Source organism: Peromyscus californicus, unplaced genomic scaffold, assembly GCF_007827085.1.
Source record: "Peromyscus californicus insignis strain IS unplaced genomic scaffold, ASM782708v3 Scaffold_24__1_contigs__length_46423439, whole genome shotgun sequence".
Lineage (NCBI taxonomy): Eukaryota > Metazoa > Chordata > Mammalia > Rodentia > Cricetidae > Peromyscus > Peromyscus californicus.
Window position 1 is genome coordinate 25,149,089 of NW_026294535.1, and position 22,443 is coordinate 25,171,531.

At 38.3% G+C, this 22,443-nt stretch overlaps 1 protein-coding gene across 1 annotated transcript in view; it reads right to left on the reverse strand.

Moving 5' to 3' along the window:
• The window catches only part of Ptprq (protein tyrosine phosphatase receptor type Q), a 194,813-nt gene that overhangs the window by 148,440 nt on the left and 23,930 nt on the right, over positions 1-22,443 (reverse strand). Inside the window, 5 exon segments of the mRNA XM_052752881.1 lie at positions 14,196-14,477; positions 14,663-14,770; positions 15,396-15,575; positions 15,678-15,839; positions 17,212-17,392. Coding sequence (XP_052608841.1) covers positions 14,196-14,477; positions 14,663-14,770; positions 15,396-15,575; positions 15,678-15,839; positions 17,212-17,392 — 913 coding nt within the window.

Here is a 22,443-nt window from a genome sequence, read left to right on the forward strand (position 1 = left end):
CATATGCATGGTATTGTAATTCTGGCAATGGAGAAAATTGACAGCACCGAAAGAATACTTTACCTACAATAACTGAAACTCCATGTGACATAAAAACCGTTACTAAATGAAACCGGAGAGCTATGGCAAGAAGATGGTTCAGCAAGAAAAGCATTCTCCACACAGGCCTGATAACTCACACTGGGGCCCTAGAACCCATGGAAAACAGTCATGTTGGTGTTACACATCCCAGCACTCCTACAGCAGCACGGGAGGTAGAGACACAAAATGTCATGGAATACCAAGGGCAGCTAGCAGGCTTACAAAGTATAGCACAAACAGCCAGGAAAGCCCTGCCTCTACAAGGCAGAAGCAAATCCAAGTCCTGACTCTGGTCCTCTGACCTCCACAAACTTGCTAGGACATACATATATCCATTCTCACTCATATGCATCCACGAATGTGTACACACACACACACACACACACACACACACACACACACACACGGGCGGGGGGGGGGGGGCAGCGGGTGAGGGAGGAAACTGGTACAACGTCAAACTTGCCTACAGAGTGAATGCAATGCCTTGGGACAACTGAGGGCTAAGAAGCGCCCCTGCATGAGGAGTTACACAAGGGCCATTGTACCAGGAGTCTAGGAGCACACTGAGTTCCTCCAGGGGCATCACAGGCTTAAGCGATCAGTGGTTCCTCTACTCAGGTGGCTGGTAAATTCATTCTCAGTGATAGGAAGGGAAAAATATCCACCACCACCCCAAGCAGAGAGGACAGAAGAAGAAAAATGATTCCTATTTTTTTGTTTGTTTGTTTGTTTTCGAGAGAGGGTTTCTCTGTGTAGTTTTGGTGCCTGTCCTGGATCTCACTCTGTAGACCAGGCTGGCCTCGAAATCACAGAGATTCTCCTGATTCTGCCTCCCGAGTGCTGGGATTAAAGGCGTGCGCCGCCGCCGCCGCCGCCGCCGCCGCCGCCGCCGCCGCCGCCACCACCACCACCACCTGGCAAAAAGTGGTTCTTTTTGCCATTCCTCTGAGCTATGAAGTGCAAAGGATGGCTATTCTATTTCCCCTTTGATGGGTGGGGGAAGTGGTCTGGTCTCGATGGGAGGTGGGGATGGAAACTGGAGGGATCTGGTGGCTGGGGGTGTGGGGGAATGGAGGGAGAGAGTACTTGGAGAAACAACTGGAATCAGGGGCATCTCGTACAATGGAAACTCCCAGGAATCTATGAGAATGACTCCATGTAAGACTCCTAGCAATGGGGGATACTGAGCCTGAACTAGCCCGCTCCTGTAGCCAGGCAAGACTTCCAGTGGAGGGATGGACAGCAACCCAGTCACAAAACCTTTGACCTACAATTTGTCCTGCCTTCAAGATGTGTTGGAGTAAAGGTGGTACAGAAATTGTGGGAGTGGCCAACCAATGATTGGTCCAGCTTGTGACCTATACCATGAGAGGGAGTTCACCCCTGACACTGCCTTGAGGACCAAGACCCAGAGGCAGGATAGCCCTAGGTTAGAACCAGACTGAAAAAAAAGTCAATGTAATGATTCCTAATGATATTTGGCTATGAGAAGTGCATTTTGTGTGTGTGTGTGTGTGTGTGTGTGTGTGTGTGTGTGTGTGTGTGTGTGTGTGTGTTTTAAGTGTTAGGGAAGAGGGAATAATGTAGTTTATTATGATTTCAAAACATATTTATACCCACAGTTATACTTATAATATGTTATTTGTGTGTGTGTGTGTGTGTGTGTGTGTGTGTGTATTCCTAAATAAAAAATACATACAGCTCAGTCCATATAATGTGACGTACATGTATATGAACTCAGGGCAGCCCTAACCATATTGTAAACATTTATCCTTATATCCACAGATAAGTGTTCTACTTACCCCTCATAAAGGAAACATTTTTTTGCAACAGATGGGTACATTTTGAAAGGAGGTATTTATCAGAAGGGAGTGCTCATGGTTGCAACAGCAATGGTTTAAAAGTTCCTTCACACAGCAGTAACAATTACGACTATTCAAGAAAGCAGTTCAACAATGCAAGCAAAGTATCTGAACATTATTGCATTTTATGGTCCTATTATAAGATTTTTCTCCCCGAAGAAAGGAATTTAATCTTTTATTATTGATATTCTAAATATAATAGACACAAAATTCCTACTTACAAACATAGTAGAATAATAAAATTCAGAAACGCCTGAAAGCATGGATTTCCCTTGTAGTGGGTAGCCATTCCAACCTTGATCTGGAAGTTCCAACCCCCATTGAGGCTTCGGTAACTGTCACGCCCACAAGGCGGGGCCAAGAGAGGACCTTGAAGACTCAGACCCGAGATCTGGATGTACTGTCTCTCTTGGTTCCTGGACCCTGGAAGCTGGACGTAGACCGAGCAGAGTTGTCCAGAGAACACCACTGGACTGCGCTGCGTCTTTCCCAGACCCTGCAACCTACCTATCCCTTCATTTGTAAGTTACGCCACTAAATAAACCTCCCTTTTAACTACGTGGAGTGTCCTTAATAATTTCACCAATATTCCCTCAGTGTTTTTCAGTTATAGGTGTTTATTTGTAGTTAAGGCATTAACTACAAATAAGCAAACCTGATGCAAATAAGAAAACCTGATGCAAGAATGTAAAACTTTGATAAAATATTGTAATTTAATACATAGATATCAGTAGCAATACATACCAATTACAACTCTATCTTCCCTTCCTAAGAATTCTAAATTCTTTAGTTCCGTCCCAACCCAATCTGCTGCAGTGACAACAATCCTCAGCAACCACCTTAACTGCTTCTGTCATTCTCTGTATCTGAGTAAAGGTTTAAATTGGCTGAGAACATGAGCCCCAAGGATTCTCAGCTACTGGATTTGCTTTTCTTTCATAATCCCGACAGCACTAGGGTCTAAGACCTGGGAAGCTATATTTATGCCTCCTCTCTTCTGTATACAGTCATTTTCTATTTTCTTCTTCCTGAAGGATCACAGATCCTTTACAATCCTACTCCATCAGATATTGCTTCATTCCTAAATCACATTGCTTAAATAGGCTGCATTGTTTTCCTTAACCACTTCTCCAAAAATCTTAAGGACCGTTACCACCCAAGGAAACTAGCTTTTTTCTACCACCTTTAGATTGTCAACAACCACACAAATGATGCAAGTAATCCCTTGAACCCTGTATCCCTTGATCTCTTTAACTCTAATAATATTTTCTTCCACTTCATCTTAAACCTGGCTTTCATAGCAACACCTGAGACTTTGTGATTACCAATGTTAGTCAGTCTTCCTCCATTTATCTACCACCTCCTGCCTTTACAGGCTACTGACTCTCATACTCCTAATTCAAAAATTCTCTCTCTTTCATCAAGTTTTCATTGTCCATTGTCTTTGGTGTGTCCTTAGTTCCCTACAGTGAGGCTAGTTCCCAGCAGCTATTATAATCACTCCACAGCCATCTTCATCAGCTCCAGCTTCTACCTTACTTTCTTGGCCAAGTCTCACTTTAGGTATAACCCAACTCTCTTCAGTATGAACATTCCCGCTGTAACAGTTGCAAACGGCTACATGAAATACCTCTCCATGGGGAAGAGCCTCACTTGAATTTGTACCTTGAAATTACAAGTAGATCTTTTTCATTACTGGTTGCCTACATTTCTTTTAGTTACTTCAGTCTTCTACTCTTTTATGTGCCTTTTCACCCTGCTTATCTCCCCCAAAAGGCCAATAAACTCTCCCTTCCTTATTCTAACCTGATAAGCTTATAACCCATTTCACTGATAAAGAAAAAAAAAAAAACAGAAGACATCTTCCTACCATAAATCTCTATAAAATGCTTACCCTCATTACTGCTTCCTAAGGCCTTCATTCTTCTTCTAGATTACATTCCCCTGGCTATTCAGACTTCACACTTCAAATGACCTAGAAATGCATGTTAACACACATGCATTGTAATATGTATCATGGTAAGCATAAAGTCGGCCTCCGTAAAACCTTGTCCCCTCAAACATGCATGGTTCTTTCCTATCTGTCATTTAATATCTAAATTTCTTGAAATTCCACCCTCTCCTACCAACCATGCTCTCTAAATTGTAACTCCAATCGGGCACTTTCCCCAGGAATTCTACTCCACTTAAGTCATGAATGCCATCCATCTCTTACCACAGCATCCCTCAGATGTATGTCTTCATCTCTCTTCACTCATCAAGAACATTCGACTTAGTAAATAAGTGACTTCTAACTGCAAATAAGTGGCAATGGGTCTTTCTCCCACTTCATGGGTGATGGTGGCTGCTTAGGTTTTCGTTGTTTCATCTTCAGCCCCTCCAGTATCATATAGCCCAAGGTATTTTATGCTCTTTGTTCTATCTTGCTCAACTCATGAGATTTTTTTTCCTTTGACTTTGTATATCAGAGCTATAGTGATGTTTTCAAACTTATGGATTCTTTGAGCTTTCAATGTGTTTGCCTAATTGCCCATTGACAGCCACCAACCTCGAAAGAGAATTGAACTTTCTCTTAAACAGCTGCTTCCTTGAACTTCTCCATCACAGTAAATGCCACTACCTTTCTCACAGATACTCAGATGAAAATGTTCCAGTAATCGAACTTAATTTTTTTCTCTTCCCATGTGTAACACACTCAACAGAAACCTGCCAAAAGTGTCAATCAGATCATTTTCTTGTGTCATCATTCTCCAACAGTTTCACCTTAGCAAGAATCATTAGACTTCCTAGACTGGTACCCAGGAATCGACTCTACCTATTTCTGCCTGTCTACTCACAACTGAGAGGGCACTCTACTCCCTACCAGCTCCGCACAGCTTGAAGGAGACAAGCATCTCCTTCTTCAAACACAGAGCATTTCTTCCTATTTCCAAAAGTTGGCAATTTCTCCATCTGGAAAACCTTTTTATCTTTATTTTTTCCTCATTTAATCCCACACATAGAATTATGAATGTCTCTGGGTAAATAAAACCTCCCTAGTGAGAACTGTTTTCTGCCTCCCACTTAAATGAGCAGACTACCCGCTGTGACCTTTCCTCACATTCTTCACCCATTCCCAGGGGACTAAGCACATCTTGGTGGAACACTCTGCTTTTGTCCCTTCTGTGGCCCTGCTCAGGCTTCCTTCCTACCCCATCCCATTCCTAAGTGTCAGCGCCCAAAACCTAGAAACGTATTTTGCCTGGAGTCTTCAGTGGCCACGCATGGCAGGATGGGAGACGAATTCCCTACCAGGCAATGCACATTCACCACACCTTCCTAAGAATGAGAGAGAAGACAACAGACACAAAGGGGAAAATCTACCCAATAAAGACAAGACCAGATATCAGCACGTACAATCACAATCTTTCCAAACCCCGATGCCTAGGAGCGAGTATAAAAACACAATCAGTAACAGTAAAGACATAGCGTCTCCACTAGAGCACGGTAAACCTACCTCAGGAGGCCCTGTGTATTACAACATAGCTGAAGCATGATACAAACGTGTTAAAATAGCCATGTGGATACAATAGAGGTCAAGAAAGAGGAATTGAATAAAATCTCTTAAAGAAATCTATGAAATCCAGACCTGCCTCGCCTGAGTCTACCAGGCTGGACTGACTCCCCAGGGGGAGACCTTGCCTTGGACGAGGTGGGAATGGGGGTAGATTGCGGGGGGAGGGCTGGGAGGTGGGAGGAGGGAGGAAGGCTGATATGTGAAATTAACTTAATTATAAAATAAAATTATTAAATAAAAAATAAAATAATTTAGATGATTTAAAAAAAAGAAATGAAATCACAAACAAACAGTAAAAGGAAATAATTAACACAGCTCAAGAGCTAAAAATGGAAATAGAATCAACAAAGAAAACCCAAACTAAGGGAAATATGGAAATGAAAAATTTAGGAACTGGAACAGGAACCTCAGAGGCAAGTTTCACCAGCAGAATACAACAGATGGAAGAGAAAAATCTCAGGCATTGAAAACACAATAGAAAAAATGGGTACCTCAGTCAAAGAAAATGTCAAATCTAAAAAAGCCTGGCACAAAACATCCAGAAAATTTGGGACACTAAGAAAAGACAAAATGTAAGAATAGTCGAGGAAGGAGAGGAATCCCACCTCAAAAGCTCAGAAAATATTTTCAACAAAATTATAGAAGAAAATTTTACTAACCCAAAGAAGGAGCCGTCTATCAAAGTACAAGAAGCAAACGCAACACCAAATGGACTGGACTACAAATGCAATCCCCTTGTGATATAATAATCAAAACACTAAACATACAGAACAAAGAGAGAATGTTAAAAGCTGCAACAGAGGCCGGGCAGTGGTGGCACACACCTTTAATCCCAGTACTCGGGAGGCAGAGCCAGGCGGATCTCTGTGAGTTCGAGGCCAACCTGGGCTACAGAGTGAGTTCTAGGAAAGGCGCAAAGCTACACAGAGAAACCCTGTCTTGAAAAACAAAAAAACAAAACAAAACAGAAAAAAAGCTGCAACAGAAAAAGACCAAGTAACATATAAAGGTAGATCAATTAGAATTATACCTGACTTCTCAATGGAGACTCTAAAGGCCAGAAGGGCATGGACAGATATGCTACAGACTTTAAGAGACCACAAATGCTAGGCCAGACTACTATGCCCAGTAAAACTTTCAACCACAGTAGATTGAGAAAATAAGACATTCAATGATAAAACCAAATTTAAGCAATATCTATTTACAAATCCAGTCTTACAGAAGGTACTAGAAGAAAAATTCTTACCTAAGGAGGTTAACCACACACAAGAAAAGACAAGGAATAAATAATTCCAGACCAACAAATCAAAAAAGAGGAAACACACACACACACACACACACAAAATGACATTGCTATTCTTAACATCCATGTACCTCACAAGGATACCCAAGTTCATCAAAGAAACATTACTATAGCTTAAATCACGTATTGACCCCTACACACTGATAGTGGAAGACTTCATCTCACTCTCACTAACAGACAGGTCATCCAGATAAAAATTAACCAGAAAGAGAAAATGCCAGAAATAACTGAAATTATAAACCAAATGGACATAACAGGTATTTACAGAACAATTCACCTGAACACAACATAGTATACCTCCTTCTCAGCATCACATGGACTTTCTCAAAAAATTGACTACATATTCAGACACAAATCAAGTCTCAACTGATACAAGAAAATTGAAATAACTCCTTCCATTCTATCAGACCACCACAGATTAAAGCTGGATATCAACAACAACAGAAAAAAAAAAAGCTTTTCAAACTCATGGAAAGTGAACAACTCATTACTGAATAAAACATGGATCAAGAAAGAAATTATGATAGAGGTTAAAGACTTTTGAGATAAATAAAAATGAATACACAACATCACCAAGCTCATGGGACAGACAGAGAAGGTGATTCTAAGAGGCAAGTTCATAACACTAAGTGCCTACACAAAGAAAAAAGAAAAGGAATGATCTCGTACTAGTAACTTAACAGCAAACTTGAAAGCTCTAGACCAAAAACAAGACACACCCCAAAGGAGTAGATGACAAGGAATAAGATCAGGGCTAAAATCAATATAATAGAAACAACGGCAAAAAAAGAAAAAAATAATGCAAAAAAAAATCAATGAAACACAGAGTTGGTTCTTTGAGAGAATCGATACGATTGACAAACCCTTATCCAAATTCACTAAAAAGGAAGAGAGGGAGTATCCAAATTAACAAAATTAGAAAGGAAAAGGGGACAACAACAGACACCGAGGAAATCCAGAGAATCAGAAGGAGATACATTTAAAATCTATACTCCACCAAATTGGAAATAAAAAAAAGGATAATGTTTTCAATACATACCACTTACCAAAGTTAAATCAAAATCAGAGAAGCAATTTAAATAGACATGTAGCCCCTATTGAAATAGATGCTGTAATTAAAGTCTCCCAAACCCAAAGTCCAGGGCCACATGGTTTTAGCACAAAATTCTACCAGCTTTCCAATGAAGAGTTAATGCCAATACTCCTAAAGTTATTCCACAAAATCCAAACAGAAGGAACAGTGTCCAGTTTGTGTTACAAGGCCACAGTCACCCTGGTAGCCAAACCACATAAAACCCAACAAAGAAATAGAATTAAGGACCAATTCCCCTTATAAACATAGATGAAAACACTCTCAATTGCAAACCAAATCCAAGAACACATGAGAAAGATCATCTACCATGATCGAGTAGGCTTCATCCCAAAGATGCAGGGATAGTTCAATAGATGAAAATCTGCAAATGTAATCCACCATATAAACAAACTGAAAGAAAAAAGCCCACATGATCATCTCACTAGATGCAGAAAAGGCCTTTGACAAAATCCAACTCCCCACTAAAATAAAAGTCCTACAGAGATTAGGGATACAAGGAACATACCTCAACATAATAAAGGCAATTTACAGCAAGTCTATAGTCAACATTAAATTAAGAGGAGAGAAATTCAAAACAATTTGTTGTTCGAATCTTAGGTGGTCTTTTAATTAAAATACCCAGAGCCAGATATTGGGGTGAAAGCTGAAAGATCAGAGAAGCAGAGCAAGCCACAGCCACCACCTATTACCTCACCAACTCCACCAATCCTCTGACTGAAATCCTCTGAGTCTTCATCTGAAAGGGTCTCTGCTGAACTTATATACCTTTCTCCACCCTGCCATCACTTCCTGGGATTAAAGGCCTGTGTGCTTCCCAGTACTGGGATTAATGGTGTGTGCCACCACTGCCTGGCTTTGTTTCCAGTGTGGCCTTGAACTCACAGAGAGCCAGACAGATCTCTGCCTCCCAAGTGATAGGATTAAGGGTGTGTGCCACCACTGTTTGGCCTCTATGTCTAACCTAGTGGCTGGCTCTGTCCTCTGATCCCCAGGCAAGTTTATTATGGTATACAATATATCACTACAACAATTCCACTAAAATAAGGAATAAGACAACATTGTCCACTCTCTTCATACCAATTCACTGCAGTAGTTGAAGTCTTAGCTAGAGTAATAAGAACTGAAAGAGATCAAGAGGATACAAATAGGGAAGGAAGAAGTCAAAGTAACGTTATTTGAAGATGTTATGATAGTATGCAGAAGTGACCCTAAAAATTCCACTAAGGGAATTTTTAGCAACTAATGGCTACAGAGAGAGGGAAAATTAGTCTTCCTCAAGCATGACTCCCCTAATTAATTATCCAACATCAAGAGGTCATCCCTGAAATCATGTAGATACAAGCAACACTAAATAGACTCAACTGGCTATATTTATATATTTATACGTGTGTGTGTGTGTGTGTGTGTGTGTGTGTGTGTGTGTGTGTGTAAAACAATAATAATCAATGGAAAATAGTCTATGAATTTGAGAAGAGTAAGGGTTTGGTGCATGATTGGAGTAGGAGAAAGGAGAAATGAGATGGTTTTCAGGTAGTAAAAGGAAGGGAAGAAATGATATACTTTTCCTTTTTATAGATTATAATTTAATTATAACATTTTTCCCTTCCCCTTTTCCTTCCTAACCCTACCGTATATCCCTCTCTACTCTCCTTCAAATTCATTGCCTTTTTTCTCACTAATATATGCATATGTAATATATCACATGAATATATAATATATTATAATATTATAGATATATAGATATATATTCCTAACCTGTTCAGTCCATATAATGCTACCTGTATGTATGTTTTCAGGACTGCCCAGTGCAAACTAGACAACCAATCGGTCTACTCTGTCCTGAAGAAGACCACCTTCCACACTCCCAGCTTTCCATGGTTTCCTTTAGTTCTTCAGGTAGGGTTGAGGCCTTATGGGCTTTCTTTACCCATTTTGGTACTGGGCAATCATGTTGGCCAGACTTTATGGGTGTAATTTTTGGTATTATCAGGAGATACAAACTAACAGTAAACTTCCTGATCTCCTAGCCCTTACAGTATTTCTTCCTCTTCAATGCTGTCCCCTGAGCCTTAGGTATGGCAGTGTTTTGTGTATATATTCATTAGGACTGGTCCCAGAAGGCACCATGAAAAGGTGAGAAGCAACCAAGAATCCTACCCAACTGTGATGCCTATGAAGTACATCAACAACTGTCACAGCGCAATAACCTGACAGATGAAGTAGTGGCACAAATACCTTAGTGGTAACCAACAATACTCTAAATGGACTTAAGACCCGTTCAACGGGAGTGATACCATGCCTAGCATAATCCCTACCAACTATCGGTAAACATTTGTCCTTATACCCACAGGTAAGTGTAATCTTGACCCCTCATCAAGGAAACTCCTCTTTGCAACAAATTGAGAATACTGCAGAAATCCAAAACCAATCAATATGCAAATTTGCAGAGCCTAGTCCCAATGTAATTATATTTTAACTAAAAATATTACTCTTTTTAAAGTAATAATTTTAATTAAAACATAATTACATCATTCCTCCTTCCCTTTCAAAAAGGAAAAAAAACCCTCTAATTATAAGGAGGGGTAAAGCTATTTAAAATGCTATGGAAATAAAGCTTTAATGTAGTAAAACTTGTGACTTTGAAAGACACTTTGCAAAGGTGTCCCTCGGGTGTCGCTTGCCTACCATCAGTAATCAGGACAAAAACATATCCCTGAACTCAGCATGACAGCCTTTATATTTTATTCATTCATCCTTAGGAGATAACCAGAGCTGAGTCTTCAGGCAGAGAAATGACTCACTGATTTTGGAGAGTGAAGATACACTGAGAATTTTCTCAGCTAGCGTTCAGAGCACTCCCAATGGTAGCAGCAGCACAATGGTGCTTACCAGTTGGAATAAACTGAATCTATTCAAAATCTAGAAACAAAAGATAAAATTTGATTTGTGATCATAATAAAGGATGTTATTGCAAAGATGTCAGAAGACAGGATGCTTGGTATATAAAATTGTGAAGTATGTAGATAAATTTAAAGATGCTCTTCATTAATACATACAAATTCATAGAGTTCTGTTCAAAATTCTGGTATACAGCTGTGTCAAATTGATTAGTGGTTATTCCCCCCAATCAGAACAGTTCAAAAAATTTACTTAAAGGCTTACCATAAAAAAAGTTATGTGGTAAGAAGGAAAGAGACCCTATCTATGCCATTAAAGGAGTCATTCTCACTGGTTCTTGTTATTTTGGTGATTACCATACTGTACTAGGCATAAGAAAGCTAAACTTGTTTGTTAACTGCCCGTTCTGTAATGAACACATACCTACACACACCCAAACTCATTCATGCACATGAACACGAAATCAGCCTGGATTGATCTCCCCTACTGGAACTCCACATGTTCCTTCCAAGTATAAATAAACTCGGGTTCTCTAAACCTGATGAGGCTCTTGAACAGATTAGTTCTCTTATTTGTAATTAGCAGCATTATCCTATCAATGAGTTTTCACAACATTTGTACATAGAGCTTCACCTGAAAGCATGGATCTTTTATAAGAAAAAGATCTATTTTTTAATGATATTATTAAATTCTAAGAATAGACAGATAGCTGTTTTGAACTCATTCGTTTTCAGATAGTATCCTAGAATCTTACAGGACCCCTCCTTCTTCTGCCAGGGGAGCAAAAGCTGGTAGCTCAACAGGAGCCTGGAAACCTCCCTGGTGTCACTCCACTGTCTTCTTCTAAACAGATGGAGAATGTGCAGGAGACCTAGAGACTACTTCTACAGGGGAGTGGGCCTCTCGAGCATTAAATACAATCCTCCATTAGTGAGGTCTCCTACTTCCCAGAAGGCTGTCAAGCCAGCCTAGTGTGACCCATCAGAACAGGTGGGCCAGAAAGCTCAGGGGTAAGTTTCCCCATCCACATTGTTATTTCATAGCGTTATCAGGAGCTTAATAAATGAACCCTGAAATGGGGCTCAGGGGACCTACCATCAAGCCTGAGCTTTATGTTATCTGTGGTGATTTATTGGTCATTTTATTAAAATAGTCCCACCTCGCCTTGTCTGCAGAAAGTTCAACATGTTTTCTTAAATATTTTCTGGAACTGAAATTCTCTCGTTTGAAATTACATCTCAAGTTAAATTCTAATATTCACTTATCCCTGCCTTAGAAATAAGCTCATAAGACAGATAATGGAAAGGAAATTAGCGTGCTTTACCAATACAAAGTAAAATATCACATATCTGTAATGTTCAGAAAACATTTTTTTACAATCCATCATTAAACTGTGGTGTCCTCAATATGATAGTTACATAAGAAGTAAAATATCTGATAAGCATCCTGCTTCTTCAAAAGTCACAATAGAGTGAAACTTAATCATTTTCTTCCTTGTGCTATGTAAAACTCAGATAGCCAACCACCACTGTGAACTGAGAGATCCTCCTCACACTTTATACTTTTTTTTCCCAGCATGTAGTTTGAGAGTAAAATGGACTTTATATAACTAATGGGGTTGGTTTCAATTCCAGCTTTATCACTTGCCAGCTGGCTAGCCTTAAGCAATTAAATTCCCACCAATTAATATGAACTGTAGAGGGAAAGGAAAACATTTCCTTCTATACTGCTGTATGCAAAATAGATTATGGAACATTGTATATGTTTGCTGAATGAATGACCCCCTGGGAGCCTCCGTTTTTTGTGATGAAAAACAATAACTCGGTGCTGTACTCTACTCTAGAATTAAGATGATAACTTACTTGAAAGCCATGAACAGAAACTGTGACATATATATAACAGGCATTCAAAAAAATCTAGCCCAAATGTAAATAAAACGAGTCACAAAAGAACAATTATCCTTCTTCTAAAAATTTTCTGCCTTTAGGATCAATATTCGTAAGAGCAACAAAGCATGCCAATGTGTAATTTGATATCAATTAAGTTTGGTTCAAGGGTGTAGCAGCTCTTCAAAGCTATAAAGAACTGCTTTTGTCACTCTTAGTCTTGCAGTGGTAATTATGACCGTCATTCTGTATCCACAATGTTGTGACATTTCCTCAGAGTAAATCTGTGCAACAATCTCAAGAGATTACTGTCAGTGGAGGTATACTGTTTTTACTAGATTTCTAGATTTTCAAGGCCAAGGACAGAACTTCACATTTGTATCTGACTACCCTAAATGGGGTTGCCGATAATTGGCGACTTGTAACTTCCAAAATGAGAATTTTCTGGAGTTCAGACAGTAGCTCGTCAGTGTAGGTTTATTTATTTAAATGTGCAGATGAAAGAGTAACTTTACAACTAGATCTTACTTACCATAAATTGCAGATTTGCCCTAATAGTAATCACTCCAATATGTGTTCATGTCACAATGGAAACAATAAACCAAGATTATCTGGCAAAATGTTTGTCTTGTGCTAATTGCTCATGTACCACTGAAACTGTGATACAAATGGCTTTTTGCTTATATTATTTCTGGCAAAAAGCCATTTTTAAAAAATTGTTTAAAATCTTCCAAAAATAACATTCTTAGATAAATGCCATTGACCATAGGGCTAATGTGAATAGTTTATAATAGTTAATTGGGGCATGCCTACCACACCCGTACTTCTACATGTCTTTTCAACAACCTCTACAAAATTCTTCCTCCTATTTACCCTCATCATTAAAACCCAGGCTGAACTTCACCTGCTCCCCAAGCACTGTCCTATCACACACATGTGTGCACAAACTCTGCATTGCTACCTTTATACCCCTTTTAGAATACAGGAATCCAGTCTTCTGAGTATCTCTGTGTTTATCTAAACTGATAGCAAGTAGCTACTCAGCCTAGAATCTAGTCTTCTGAGTGTCTCTGTGTTTATCTAAACTGATAGCAAGTAGCTACTCAGCCTAAAGTCTGCAGACACAATGGATGAGTCTTTGGTATTTTTTTTAATTAAGAATTTTTTTTATTCATTTTATATACCAATCAAAAATCCCCCTCTTCCTTCCTCCTGCCCCTCCAGCCTCCCCCACACAACCCATCTCCCATTCCCTCCTACATGAAGGTAAGACCTCATTTAAACAATTCATGGATTTTTATTAAAAGATCCTTTATATAGGAAATTAGTTTTTAAATTTTTAAACAGCTCAGCCTTTCCCCTATATTTTTGCCAGAAAAAGTGAATAAATTTCTTTTACACAAAAAGTAACAATGAGGGGTTTTTTTGTATCATAAAAATACAAACATTAAATTGTCAACTATGTTTACTACATAACTAAGAATTATTAAGCAAACAAACAAAAACACTTACTTACCAGTCTCTGAAGTCCTTACAGAGAGGAATGAGGATGACTGATTGCCATGGCCAAGTCTAGTATATGACCGGACAGAAATATTATAGAGGGTGTAAGGTTTTAGGTCACTTAAAAGTATGGTTGTTGTTGAGGTGTTCTTTATTAGCAAGGTGTCTGCATTTTGGTAAAGCACCTCGTAAGCAATAATAATCCCGTTAGGCTTCTCAGGTGGGGACCATTTCAAGCTCACTTCACTTGGAGACACATCAGTTACTTTGACATCTTGAGGTGATGATTCTGGCTCTGGGAGGGATAGAACAAATGTTTTAAAACATGTAATTTTTCATGCTTATTGTTCTAGACACTGAAGCTTCCATTAGGTAGAGGCATCAAGAGAACAATATCCTTTCCTTTCTTCCTTCCTTCCTTCCTTCCTCCTTATCATCCTCCCCACCTTTTTAAATTAAAAATACACTGCATATTCTTACCATCTTCTGGAGTTCTCACAAAGATGTCATTTTCTTCTGACAAAGAACCTTCCCCAACAAGAGTTGAGGCAGCTACTCTCATTTTATATCTTGTATATTTCTTCAACCCTAAAGGACAACAGAAAAAAATTGTTTAAAATCTTCCAAAAATAACATTCTTAGATAAGTGCCATTGACCATAGGGCTAATGTGAATAGTTTATAAGACTGACTCTCTCAGTCAGCTTCCATATACTCTTAGTCTCCCAAATTCCTGAAGCTTCAAGGTTTTCCATGCAGATAATACCAGAGGACTTTCCTGTAATGTTAAGGCAATAACCTAAAGCTTAAACAAAAAAAGAATTTTTGGCACACAGCGAGGAAAATTGGCACACACACACACACACACACACACACACACACACACAGAGAGAGTCAACTGAATTGTCTCAGCTGATTTTCATGTGAATTCACTTGTTCAAGTCTTCAATAACGAATTATTTTCATGCACTATGTGTGCCATTTCTTATGTTAAGTGTATTTCTGTGATAGTTGTGACAATGCCTCTTTTATTTTTGTGAATATATTTTGAAGAAATACGTTGTATCATTATTTCCATAAACACTTCTAAGATATCCAAGAAGCACACATCAACAAAATCTGGAATGTGTCCTGCAGCATTTAAGGTGGATAGAAGTGCACACTTTCTATCAGAGGAGGAGGAGTTCACAAAGAAACAGGGCGTTTCCTTCTACCTGTGATGAGAAAGCTGGTATCTACAGTAGTCATCTGGAATGCTCTGTGTGTATCCAACTCCATTGCATAGATTGTATAGTGAGTGATTTTCCCATTGGGATATTCTGGAGGATCCCAATATAGCAAAATAGATGAAGAACTAATATTTTTATAGTTTATAATTTGGATGGGGCTTGGCACTTGAAAAGAAGAATGAACAATTAATAGGGAAGAAGAAGCAAAAGGATTAATCACATGAATAATACTTTCAAGTAATTGTTTCAAAGGGGAGGCATTTGTACCTTGCTCACGTGTCCTAACAGTGAGAACCGTTGGTGGTCCTTCGCCCATGATGGTGAAAGCAGATACGCTAATCGTGTGCTCAGTGAATGGTACAAGCCGCCTGATAACGTAAGACAGCTGTTCAGCAGTGATGTCAGTAATATACTGATTCTTGGTGGTTACTATTTGAAATCAACAAGAAAAAAAAAGAGATATTTGGCTCTACAATCAAAGTTATTTCTTCTCAATGAAACCTAATAATATGTATTAATATCTTTGTACCCTCTCATATGCAGAATAGTACACATACAATTTGTAATAAATATGAACATTTTATGAATTCTAAAGACTCCCCAATATCTATAAACATCTTGTGGTTTGTAAGTTGTTATATAATGTTTTATAAAATGATAGCAGTGTTTTGAGAAAAAAAAATATATATATAACTTCCCAAGACTGGCTGAAGTTTTTCTTTCCTGAAAGAAAACACTAGGCAACAATATAAGAAGGAAACATTATAAATCAATGCTAAGCATTAATTATAGAATTCCAGAAATGAAAGTTTTATTTGGACTCAAAATTCATTATACATTTACTAGTCCCAGTGGTTCCTCACAGCAAACATTCTTGCTTAACATTTAACCGACACACACATGTGCCTCCAAAGAGGTCTGAGATGTTTACTTTATTTATAAATTTTGCCTGTGAGTTTTCAATTAGAAACTAAGCTAAATTTGAAATATGTAGGGAGAGCAGCTGTATTAGAACCTGTGTGTCTTTTAGTTTTTAGTGTTGCCCCAGTTGGCTTTGTAGAAGGAACATAAATCCACAAAAGAAAGCTGTATTGATTGCAATGTAATTTCTTTTACTAATTCTGCCATGAACAGAAGACCATAAAACTTTTATTTTGGAATGAGGCAAATACCAGATCATAGAAAAGGCAGTGAAATTGCTTGTTCCTTCCCCCTAACATTTTTTTAAAAAACAGAAGAAACAGTGCAGCCCTGTGTTATCTCATCACGTACCTTCAATTCACCATATATTACATTCTCCTTTTAGAAACAATAAGACTCACTGACCCCCGAAGAGCAAGTCTGTATGCTAATGACATCACCACATCCCAGGGACACCTACACCTGTTTATTACACTGTGCACTAGAGTTGTAACTTTCTGACCTATTTACCTTTAGTGACATTTGAAAACCTATTCGTCAAAAGCTGCAGAGACTGTGAGGCCTGTAAATGATTTGAAGATATATTAATCCCTCCCCATCACACCTGCTTTGGCAACTGTAATAACTGATTGTCTATGCAGCTTGGCTAGAGACTCTGGGGTGCTACTTTCTCTAGGAAGAAGGTCAAATGGGTTAGAAAGGGCCAGTCACTGCTTGTGTGGCATTTCCATTTGTTTCATGAGGCTATCCGACAGTTAAAAAGAAATATCTGACTCCAGCCCACGGACCATTAATAACATGGTTGAACTCTGAGCTCAGGTTCATACCTCTGCTAGCTGTTGGTTTCAATGACTTCAGAAAGAATTAAATTTTTACCTACCAACTGGTGAACTCAGGTCTTCGGCTCTAGTCCGGCCGGGAAAGTCACTGTATGGGTGGCTGTTATAAATGAATGAAGCCAGAGAGTGCAGGTCTGGAGAGATCTCTGCTGAACCCTCATAAAATCCTATCATTGGTTCCATCAGGTTCATCATTTCTGGAGACATGGGGTTGTTTATATACTGCAATTAAAAGTCAGTATTGACAAAGATTGAAAACTCAATGCTTCATGACTTAAAAGTTTGTCACTTGGGAATTACACATTTATAAGAAAATAACATTTCTATATGTATTGTGTTCTTACTCTCCAAGATTTTGTTCTCAACCAAGTCCCTGCACTGTGGTAACATAATATGGTTACTCCAGTTCTTATTAGATTGGTACTGTATTTGTGGGGGGAAAGGAGGCATTAGTTTCAGACATGTGTTGTTTTCTGCATGGTGTAATTAGATATTTTCATGATAAGTTTTCATATCTGAAATATTTTAACTTCTCATTCTACAAATAATGAGCATCCTGAGCATATTGTTAAATGCAGATTTTTTTTCCCTTATCTGATCATCCTCGTTTGTATATTACTACTGAGTGGCTGGCTATCTGCTTACTATCAATATTAGTGATGCCATAATTTATCTTTAATCAAATGAATTACAGACAACAAGAAACTTTTAATGAAATAGATTTCAAGCAGGGTTCATAGCACACCTGTCCATAGTTCTAAAGTAACTGTCAGTAACTGTCCTGGTTCCTATATTCCACAATCAAATCCATACATGTCAAATCCACCATGGTAACAGACACTGAAGTGAAAATATCAGAAGCACATTACAGATGTAGATAGTAAAGGTGGCGATGGGGACAGCTTGATTTCATTTTCTTTTGTTAATCCCAATGCAGTATAACCCACAAAAATAGGATGCAGGAAATCTGAGGGTCTACATAAAATTCTAACTTTGAAATGAATGTTAACCACTAATATAAAAGGTATTGCTTCAAGAAGGTTAAGAATCACAGCAACATGTGGACTTTGGGTTCGAATTTGAACATACTAGCCAACATAGGCATTAGAGACGAGCGGGAACATTTGATTATAGTGTAGATTAGATGATGCCAAGACAATATCAGTAGTTTTCCTAGTTGTAGCCAGGGGATTATTAAATGGTTGAAAATGCCCATTCTCTAGAGATCCATGCTGGGTAGACATAAAGAGCAAGCGTGACATAAAGTCTGAAGTTCATTTATAAATAGGTCTGCTGCTCAGCACCAATGGGAGCCAGCTGAGGGAATATTCAGAATGGTGCTAGTTGCTGAATCTAGAGAGTGGGCTGATAGGGTCTTGCCATGCATTTTTTTTTGTCCACCTTGCCACCATACTTGCTTGAAGTTTCCAAAATAAAACTTTAAAAAAAAATAAGTATTTAAAAAATTCTGTTTTAGTGAATGTCTTTTTTGCTTCCAAACTCACTTCTAAAAACCCCCTTTAAAAGAATATATTCTATTCCTTACCAACTAAACAATCTTATGCTTTCAAAATTAATCATCAATTAATTATGTGTGCTCTGATTATTCTTATGTTCTAGGACATCTGCCTCTTAGTTACCTTATATATTTTGGGTTGTCTTTATCACTGGAGGCAAAACTAGTTTTTTTCTCCATTATAATTAATTTGTTCAGTAGTTTTAAAGTAATAGTAATAGTAGATGCTCAAGAAAAAAACTCAGATGATAAAAAAATTAGAGTAGTTCAATTAATTGAAATATCTACAAAATGTGTAATTTAAATGCCAACTTTTCTGATAGATTAAAAAAAATGGGGAGATGATTTAAGAAAACTTCCAGCCTCCAAAATAACATTACTAAAATAAAATCATCTAGAACCTAGGAAGATAACCAAGGCAGTGAAATGCTTATTGCATAATCCTGAAGACCTGAGTTCAGATCCCTCCAGCACCTACATAAATGCCAGGCAGCATGGTAGCCTGCCTGCAAATTCAGTACTCAGAAGGCTGAGACAGGAAGTCCTCAGAACAAGCTGCCTAGCTAGACTAGCTTTGAAAAAATCCTACCTCAACAAAAAGAGTGAAAGAGATTGAGGGGGGATACCTACCATCAACCTTGGACCTCAACAAGCTTGTGAACATAAACATGCTTCCATACATATGTGAACATGTATTCATACAGCACATGCTAAAAATAAAATAATAATAAAAAGAGAGGTGGGTGTAGTATTTTTACTGATCAGCCAGCATGGTCAAAACTGTGAGTCCTGATTCAGTGAGAGATCTTGTCTTTAAAACTAAGATGATGTCTCTCATAGGACAGAGTCAATTTACTTTAAGGGTGTGACCTGAGGTAGGTCAACAACACTCCAGTACAGGCCTTCACACCCTGAAATATATGGACAGTGCAAACTGAAGTCAATGGGTTATTAAATGCAAATAAATAAATTATAGACATGAAGTTGGGTACGGCAGTGATGTGGGAGTGAATCTGGGAGGAATAAAGGAAAGGAGTTGGGGGGTGAATACGACCAAAACACATTGAAAATTCCAATGAATTAATAGAAATGTTTCTAGAACTAATGAATAAGTTGGGAAATACATCCTGATATCAATCTCTGTTATCAACTTTTAAACGAACTTACATGGGAAGACTCACCCATAACATACACACACACACACACACACACACACACACACACACACACACATGCACACACACACACACACACACATACACACACACACACACACACACACACACACACACACACACACACACACACACACAAATCATTCTTAATCTTGCCACAAAAACGTTTTGGGGAAAAGTAGAGGACCCCTATACGACCCTCATAATAGTATAAAGAAATTAGCAAAGAGAACCTGTGGTAGAGCAAAATAAAGATCTTTTGTCTTCTCACAGCTCATTTGAGCTCTGACTCTACAGGGAAACAGGGAAGACATGAACCACAAACATGTAATTCAGAAAACACTCTGGTATTGCAGCCAATAGGCTATGTTGGAACCACACAGCTGTTCCCACTATCAATCATTTGCCCTGGAAAATCTACCATATAGGAAGCACTGTGGATAACACCATGAAGCAGCACAGGGAGCTTCCCCTTGAACTGTGATTTTGCATTAAATCTCTCAATAGTTTCTAACACATGTCAAATAAATTTTGGTGAGCCAACCATAGCATTCCAACAATTAACTAAGTTGAGCATACCTGTTGACAAACTGCCATTTTGATGTAAGAGTTGCCTTGAATGCTTTTGATTCTGACCCTCACCCCAATTCTAATTTTCATTGGAAACTCCACTTCAAACCAGGGCAAGGAATTGAACTCTGGCTTCCTATCAACCCAGAATGTTATAGATTATCATTGATTTCTCCATGCTGAGAATAGTTCTGGCACGTTGTCTCTTTCAAAATGGCATTAGGTTAGATGTTAGGCTCTTCCAGAGAGAAAAGAGTGAATTTTAAGAGCAAAATTGAGTAGAAGCAATTAGACTTAAAAAAATGTAAAAGGGCAAAGGGAAATAGGTAGAAAAAAAGGGACTAGAGTGGAAAAAGAAAGCCCAATGCAACACTCACAAGTCTAATACCTCCTGAGTGCAAATGACTGGCCGTGAAAATTGTAGGCTTTCTGCATTAGGTAAATTTGTTACTGGTCTTATGCTGCCCTGCATATTACAGGATGTTTAGTAGTGTCCCTGACCCCTACCTACTAAAAGTATATTCCCAGTTGTTACAAGGACAATGTCTTCAGAGCTTACCCTATGTTTAAAAAGAAAAGCAAAGTTGCTCCTAGTTAAGAACCATTGAGTTAGGGAATGTCACAATTCATCAACATGAAAGGCCTAGCATATGTTACAGAGGAATCCTTGGAATTTATGAGAAAGAACTAGAAGTCTGAGGAGTTAAATTCCTAATCCACCTGAATAAACCAACTTGATTTTACATGTAATAACCTTCATTGCAACAAGTGGGATTTCTCTCAGCTTAGGCTCACTGGGATTCTGCTGAATTGAATTAATGGGATGTCTGACTTCTTAAGAGATACTCCTATTTCAATACATCATTTGTGTTGTTATTTTTTTAAAAAAGAGTAAAAGGAAAGTTTATAATTAATATGTTTGAAAGCATCCTAAAAGATGCTAACTCTAGACATTACCCAGGTGAGCAAATGCTTCAGGCTTTAATCAGGTTTGTTCTATTTGTGCTCAGTATACTCTTGTTAAAGCATTCCTAGCTACTCAGCCTCCTCTGTCCCAACTAGTCAGGCTCTCTCCTCAAATTTACCAGGCAAAGACACTGATATCTTTGAGAAAGGTGTAGGATGAAAGATATCATCAATATTGATCTCTGAAGTTCGTAATGTTAGCAACCAAGTTGATGACTACTAGAAAAAGATGCCTCAGGCGCTATCAAAATGTGATACTCCACTAAACATCATTTCATGGAGGGATGACTATAGGGGTCTTTAGACTTCAGTCCAGAAATAATGAGGTATCCAAAACTTTAATTTTAATCTTTGTTTTAATAGGGGAAAATTTACACTAATGGAGAAATTAGTTCTGCTTGTCGTGGTTCCAGTTTAACTCAGTATAGAACACAGTGCTCAGTTTGGTGAAAGGATCGTTGTCACACTACAAAACACACATAGGAGATGAACTTGGTAGAGATGATCTGGAAAGAAGAACTAATGAGAAAGCTATTGCTTACGAAAACTGTCCATCCACAGCAAAAAGTCAAATCTGCATTTATTATTGTATCAATATATAGGTAGCATTTTAAGATACCATGTGTCAAATAAAATACTGAAAACCAATGCCATGTCACTTGACACACTATGAAATTTCAACTTCCTTCTATTGTCATGTGATCAAGTCAATAAATCTAGCAGAGTAGGTTAGATTGTATTTTCATGGTTTCAAATTCCCAAGAGCCACTATAGTAAATAGTACAGATCTAGAAAGGACAACAGGGAACAGGACTCACTAGTAAACATCACCAAGCAAATATCTCAGCCTCAAACATAAAAGAATAAAAATGTCTTAGTCACTTATGCATATTCTGGGTTTATCAGAATATATAGAACCTCATAGTCACAAAAAAAGTCACCAGTGTGCCCATATTGAACAATGTTCAATGTTTTAGAGTTTATTGTCTAGGAACGGCTTATCCCTTATCATCACAGTTGGTGAAACATTTAGCTGGTGCTGAATT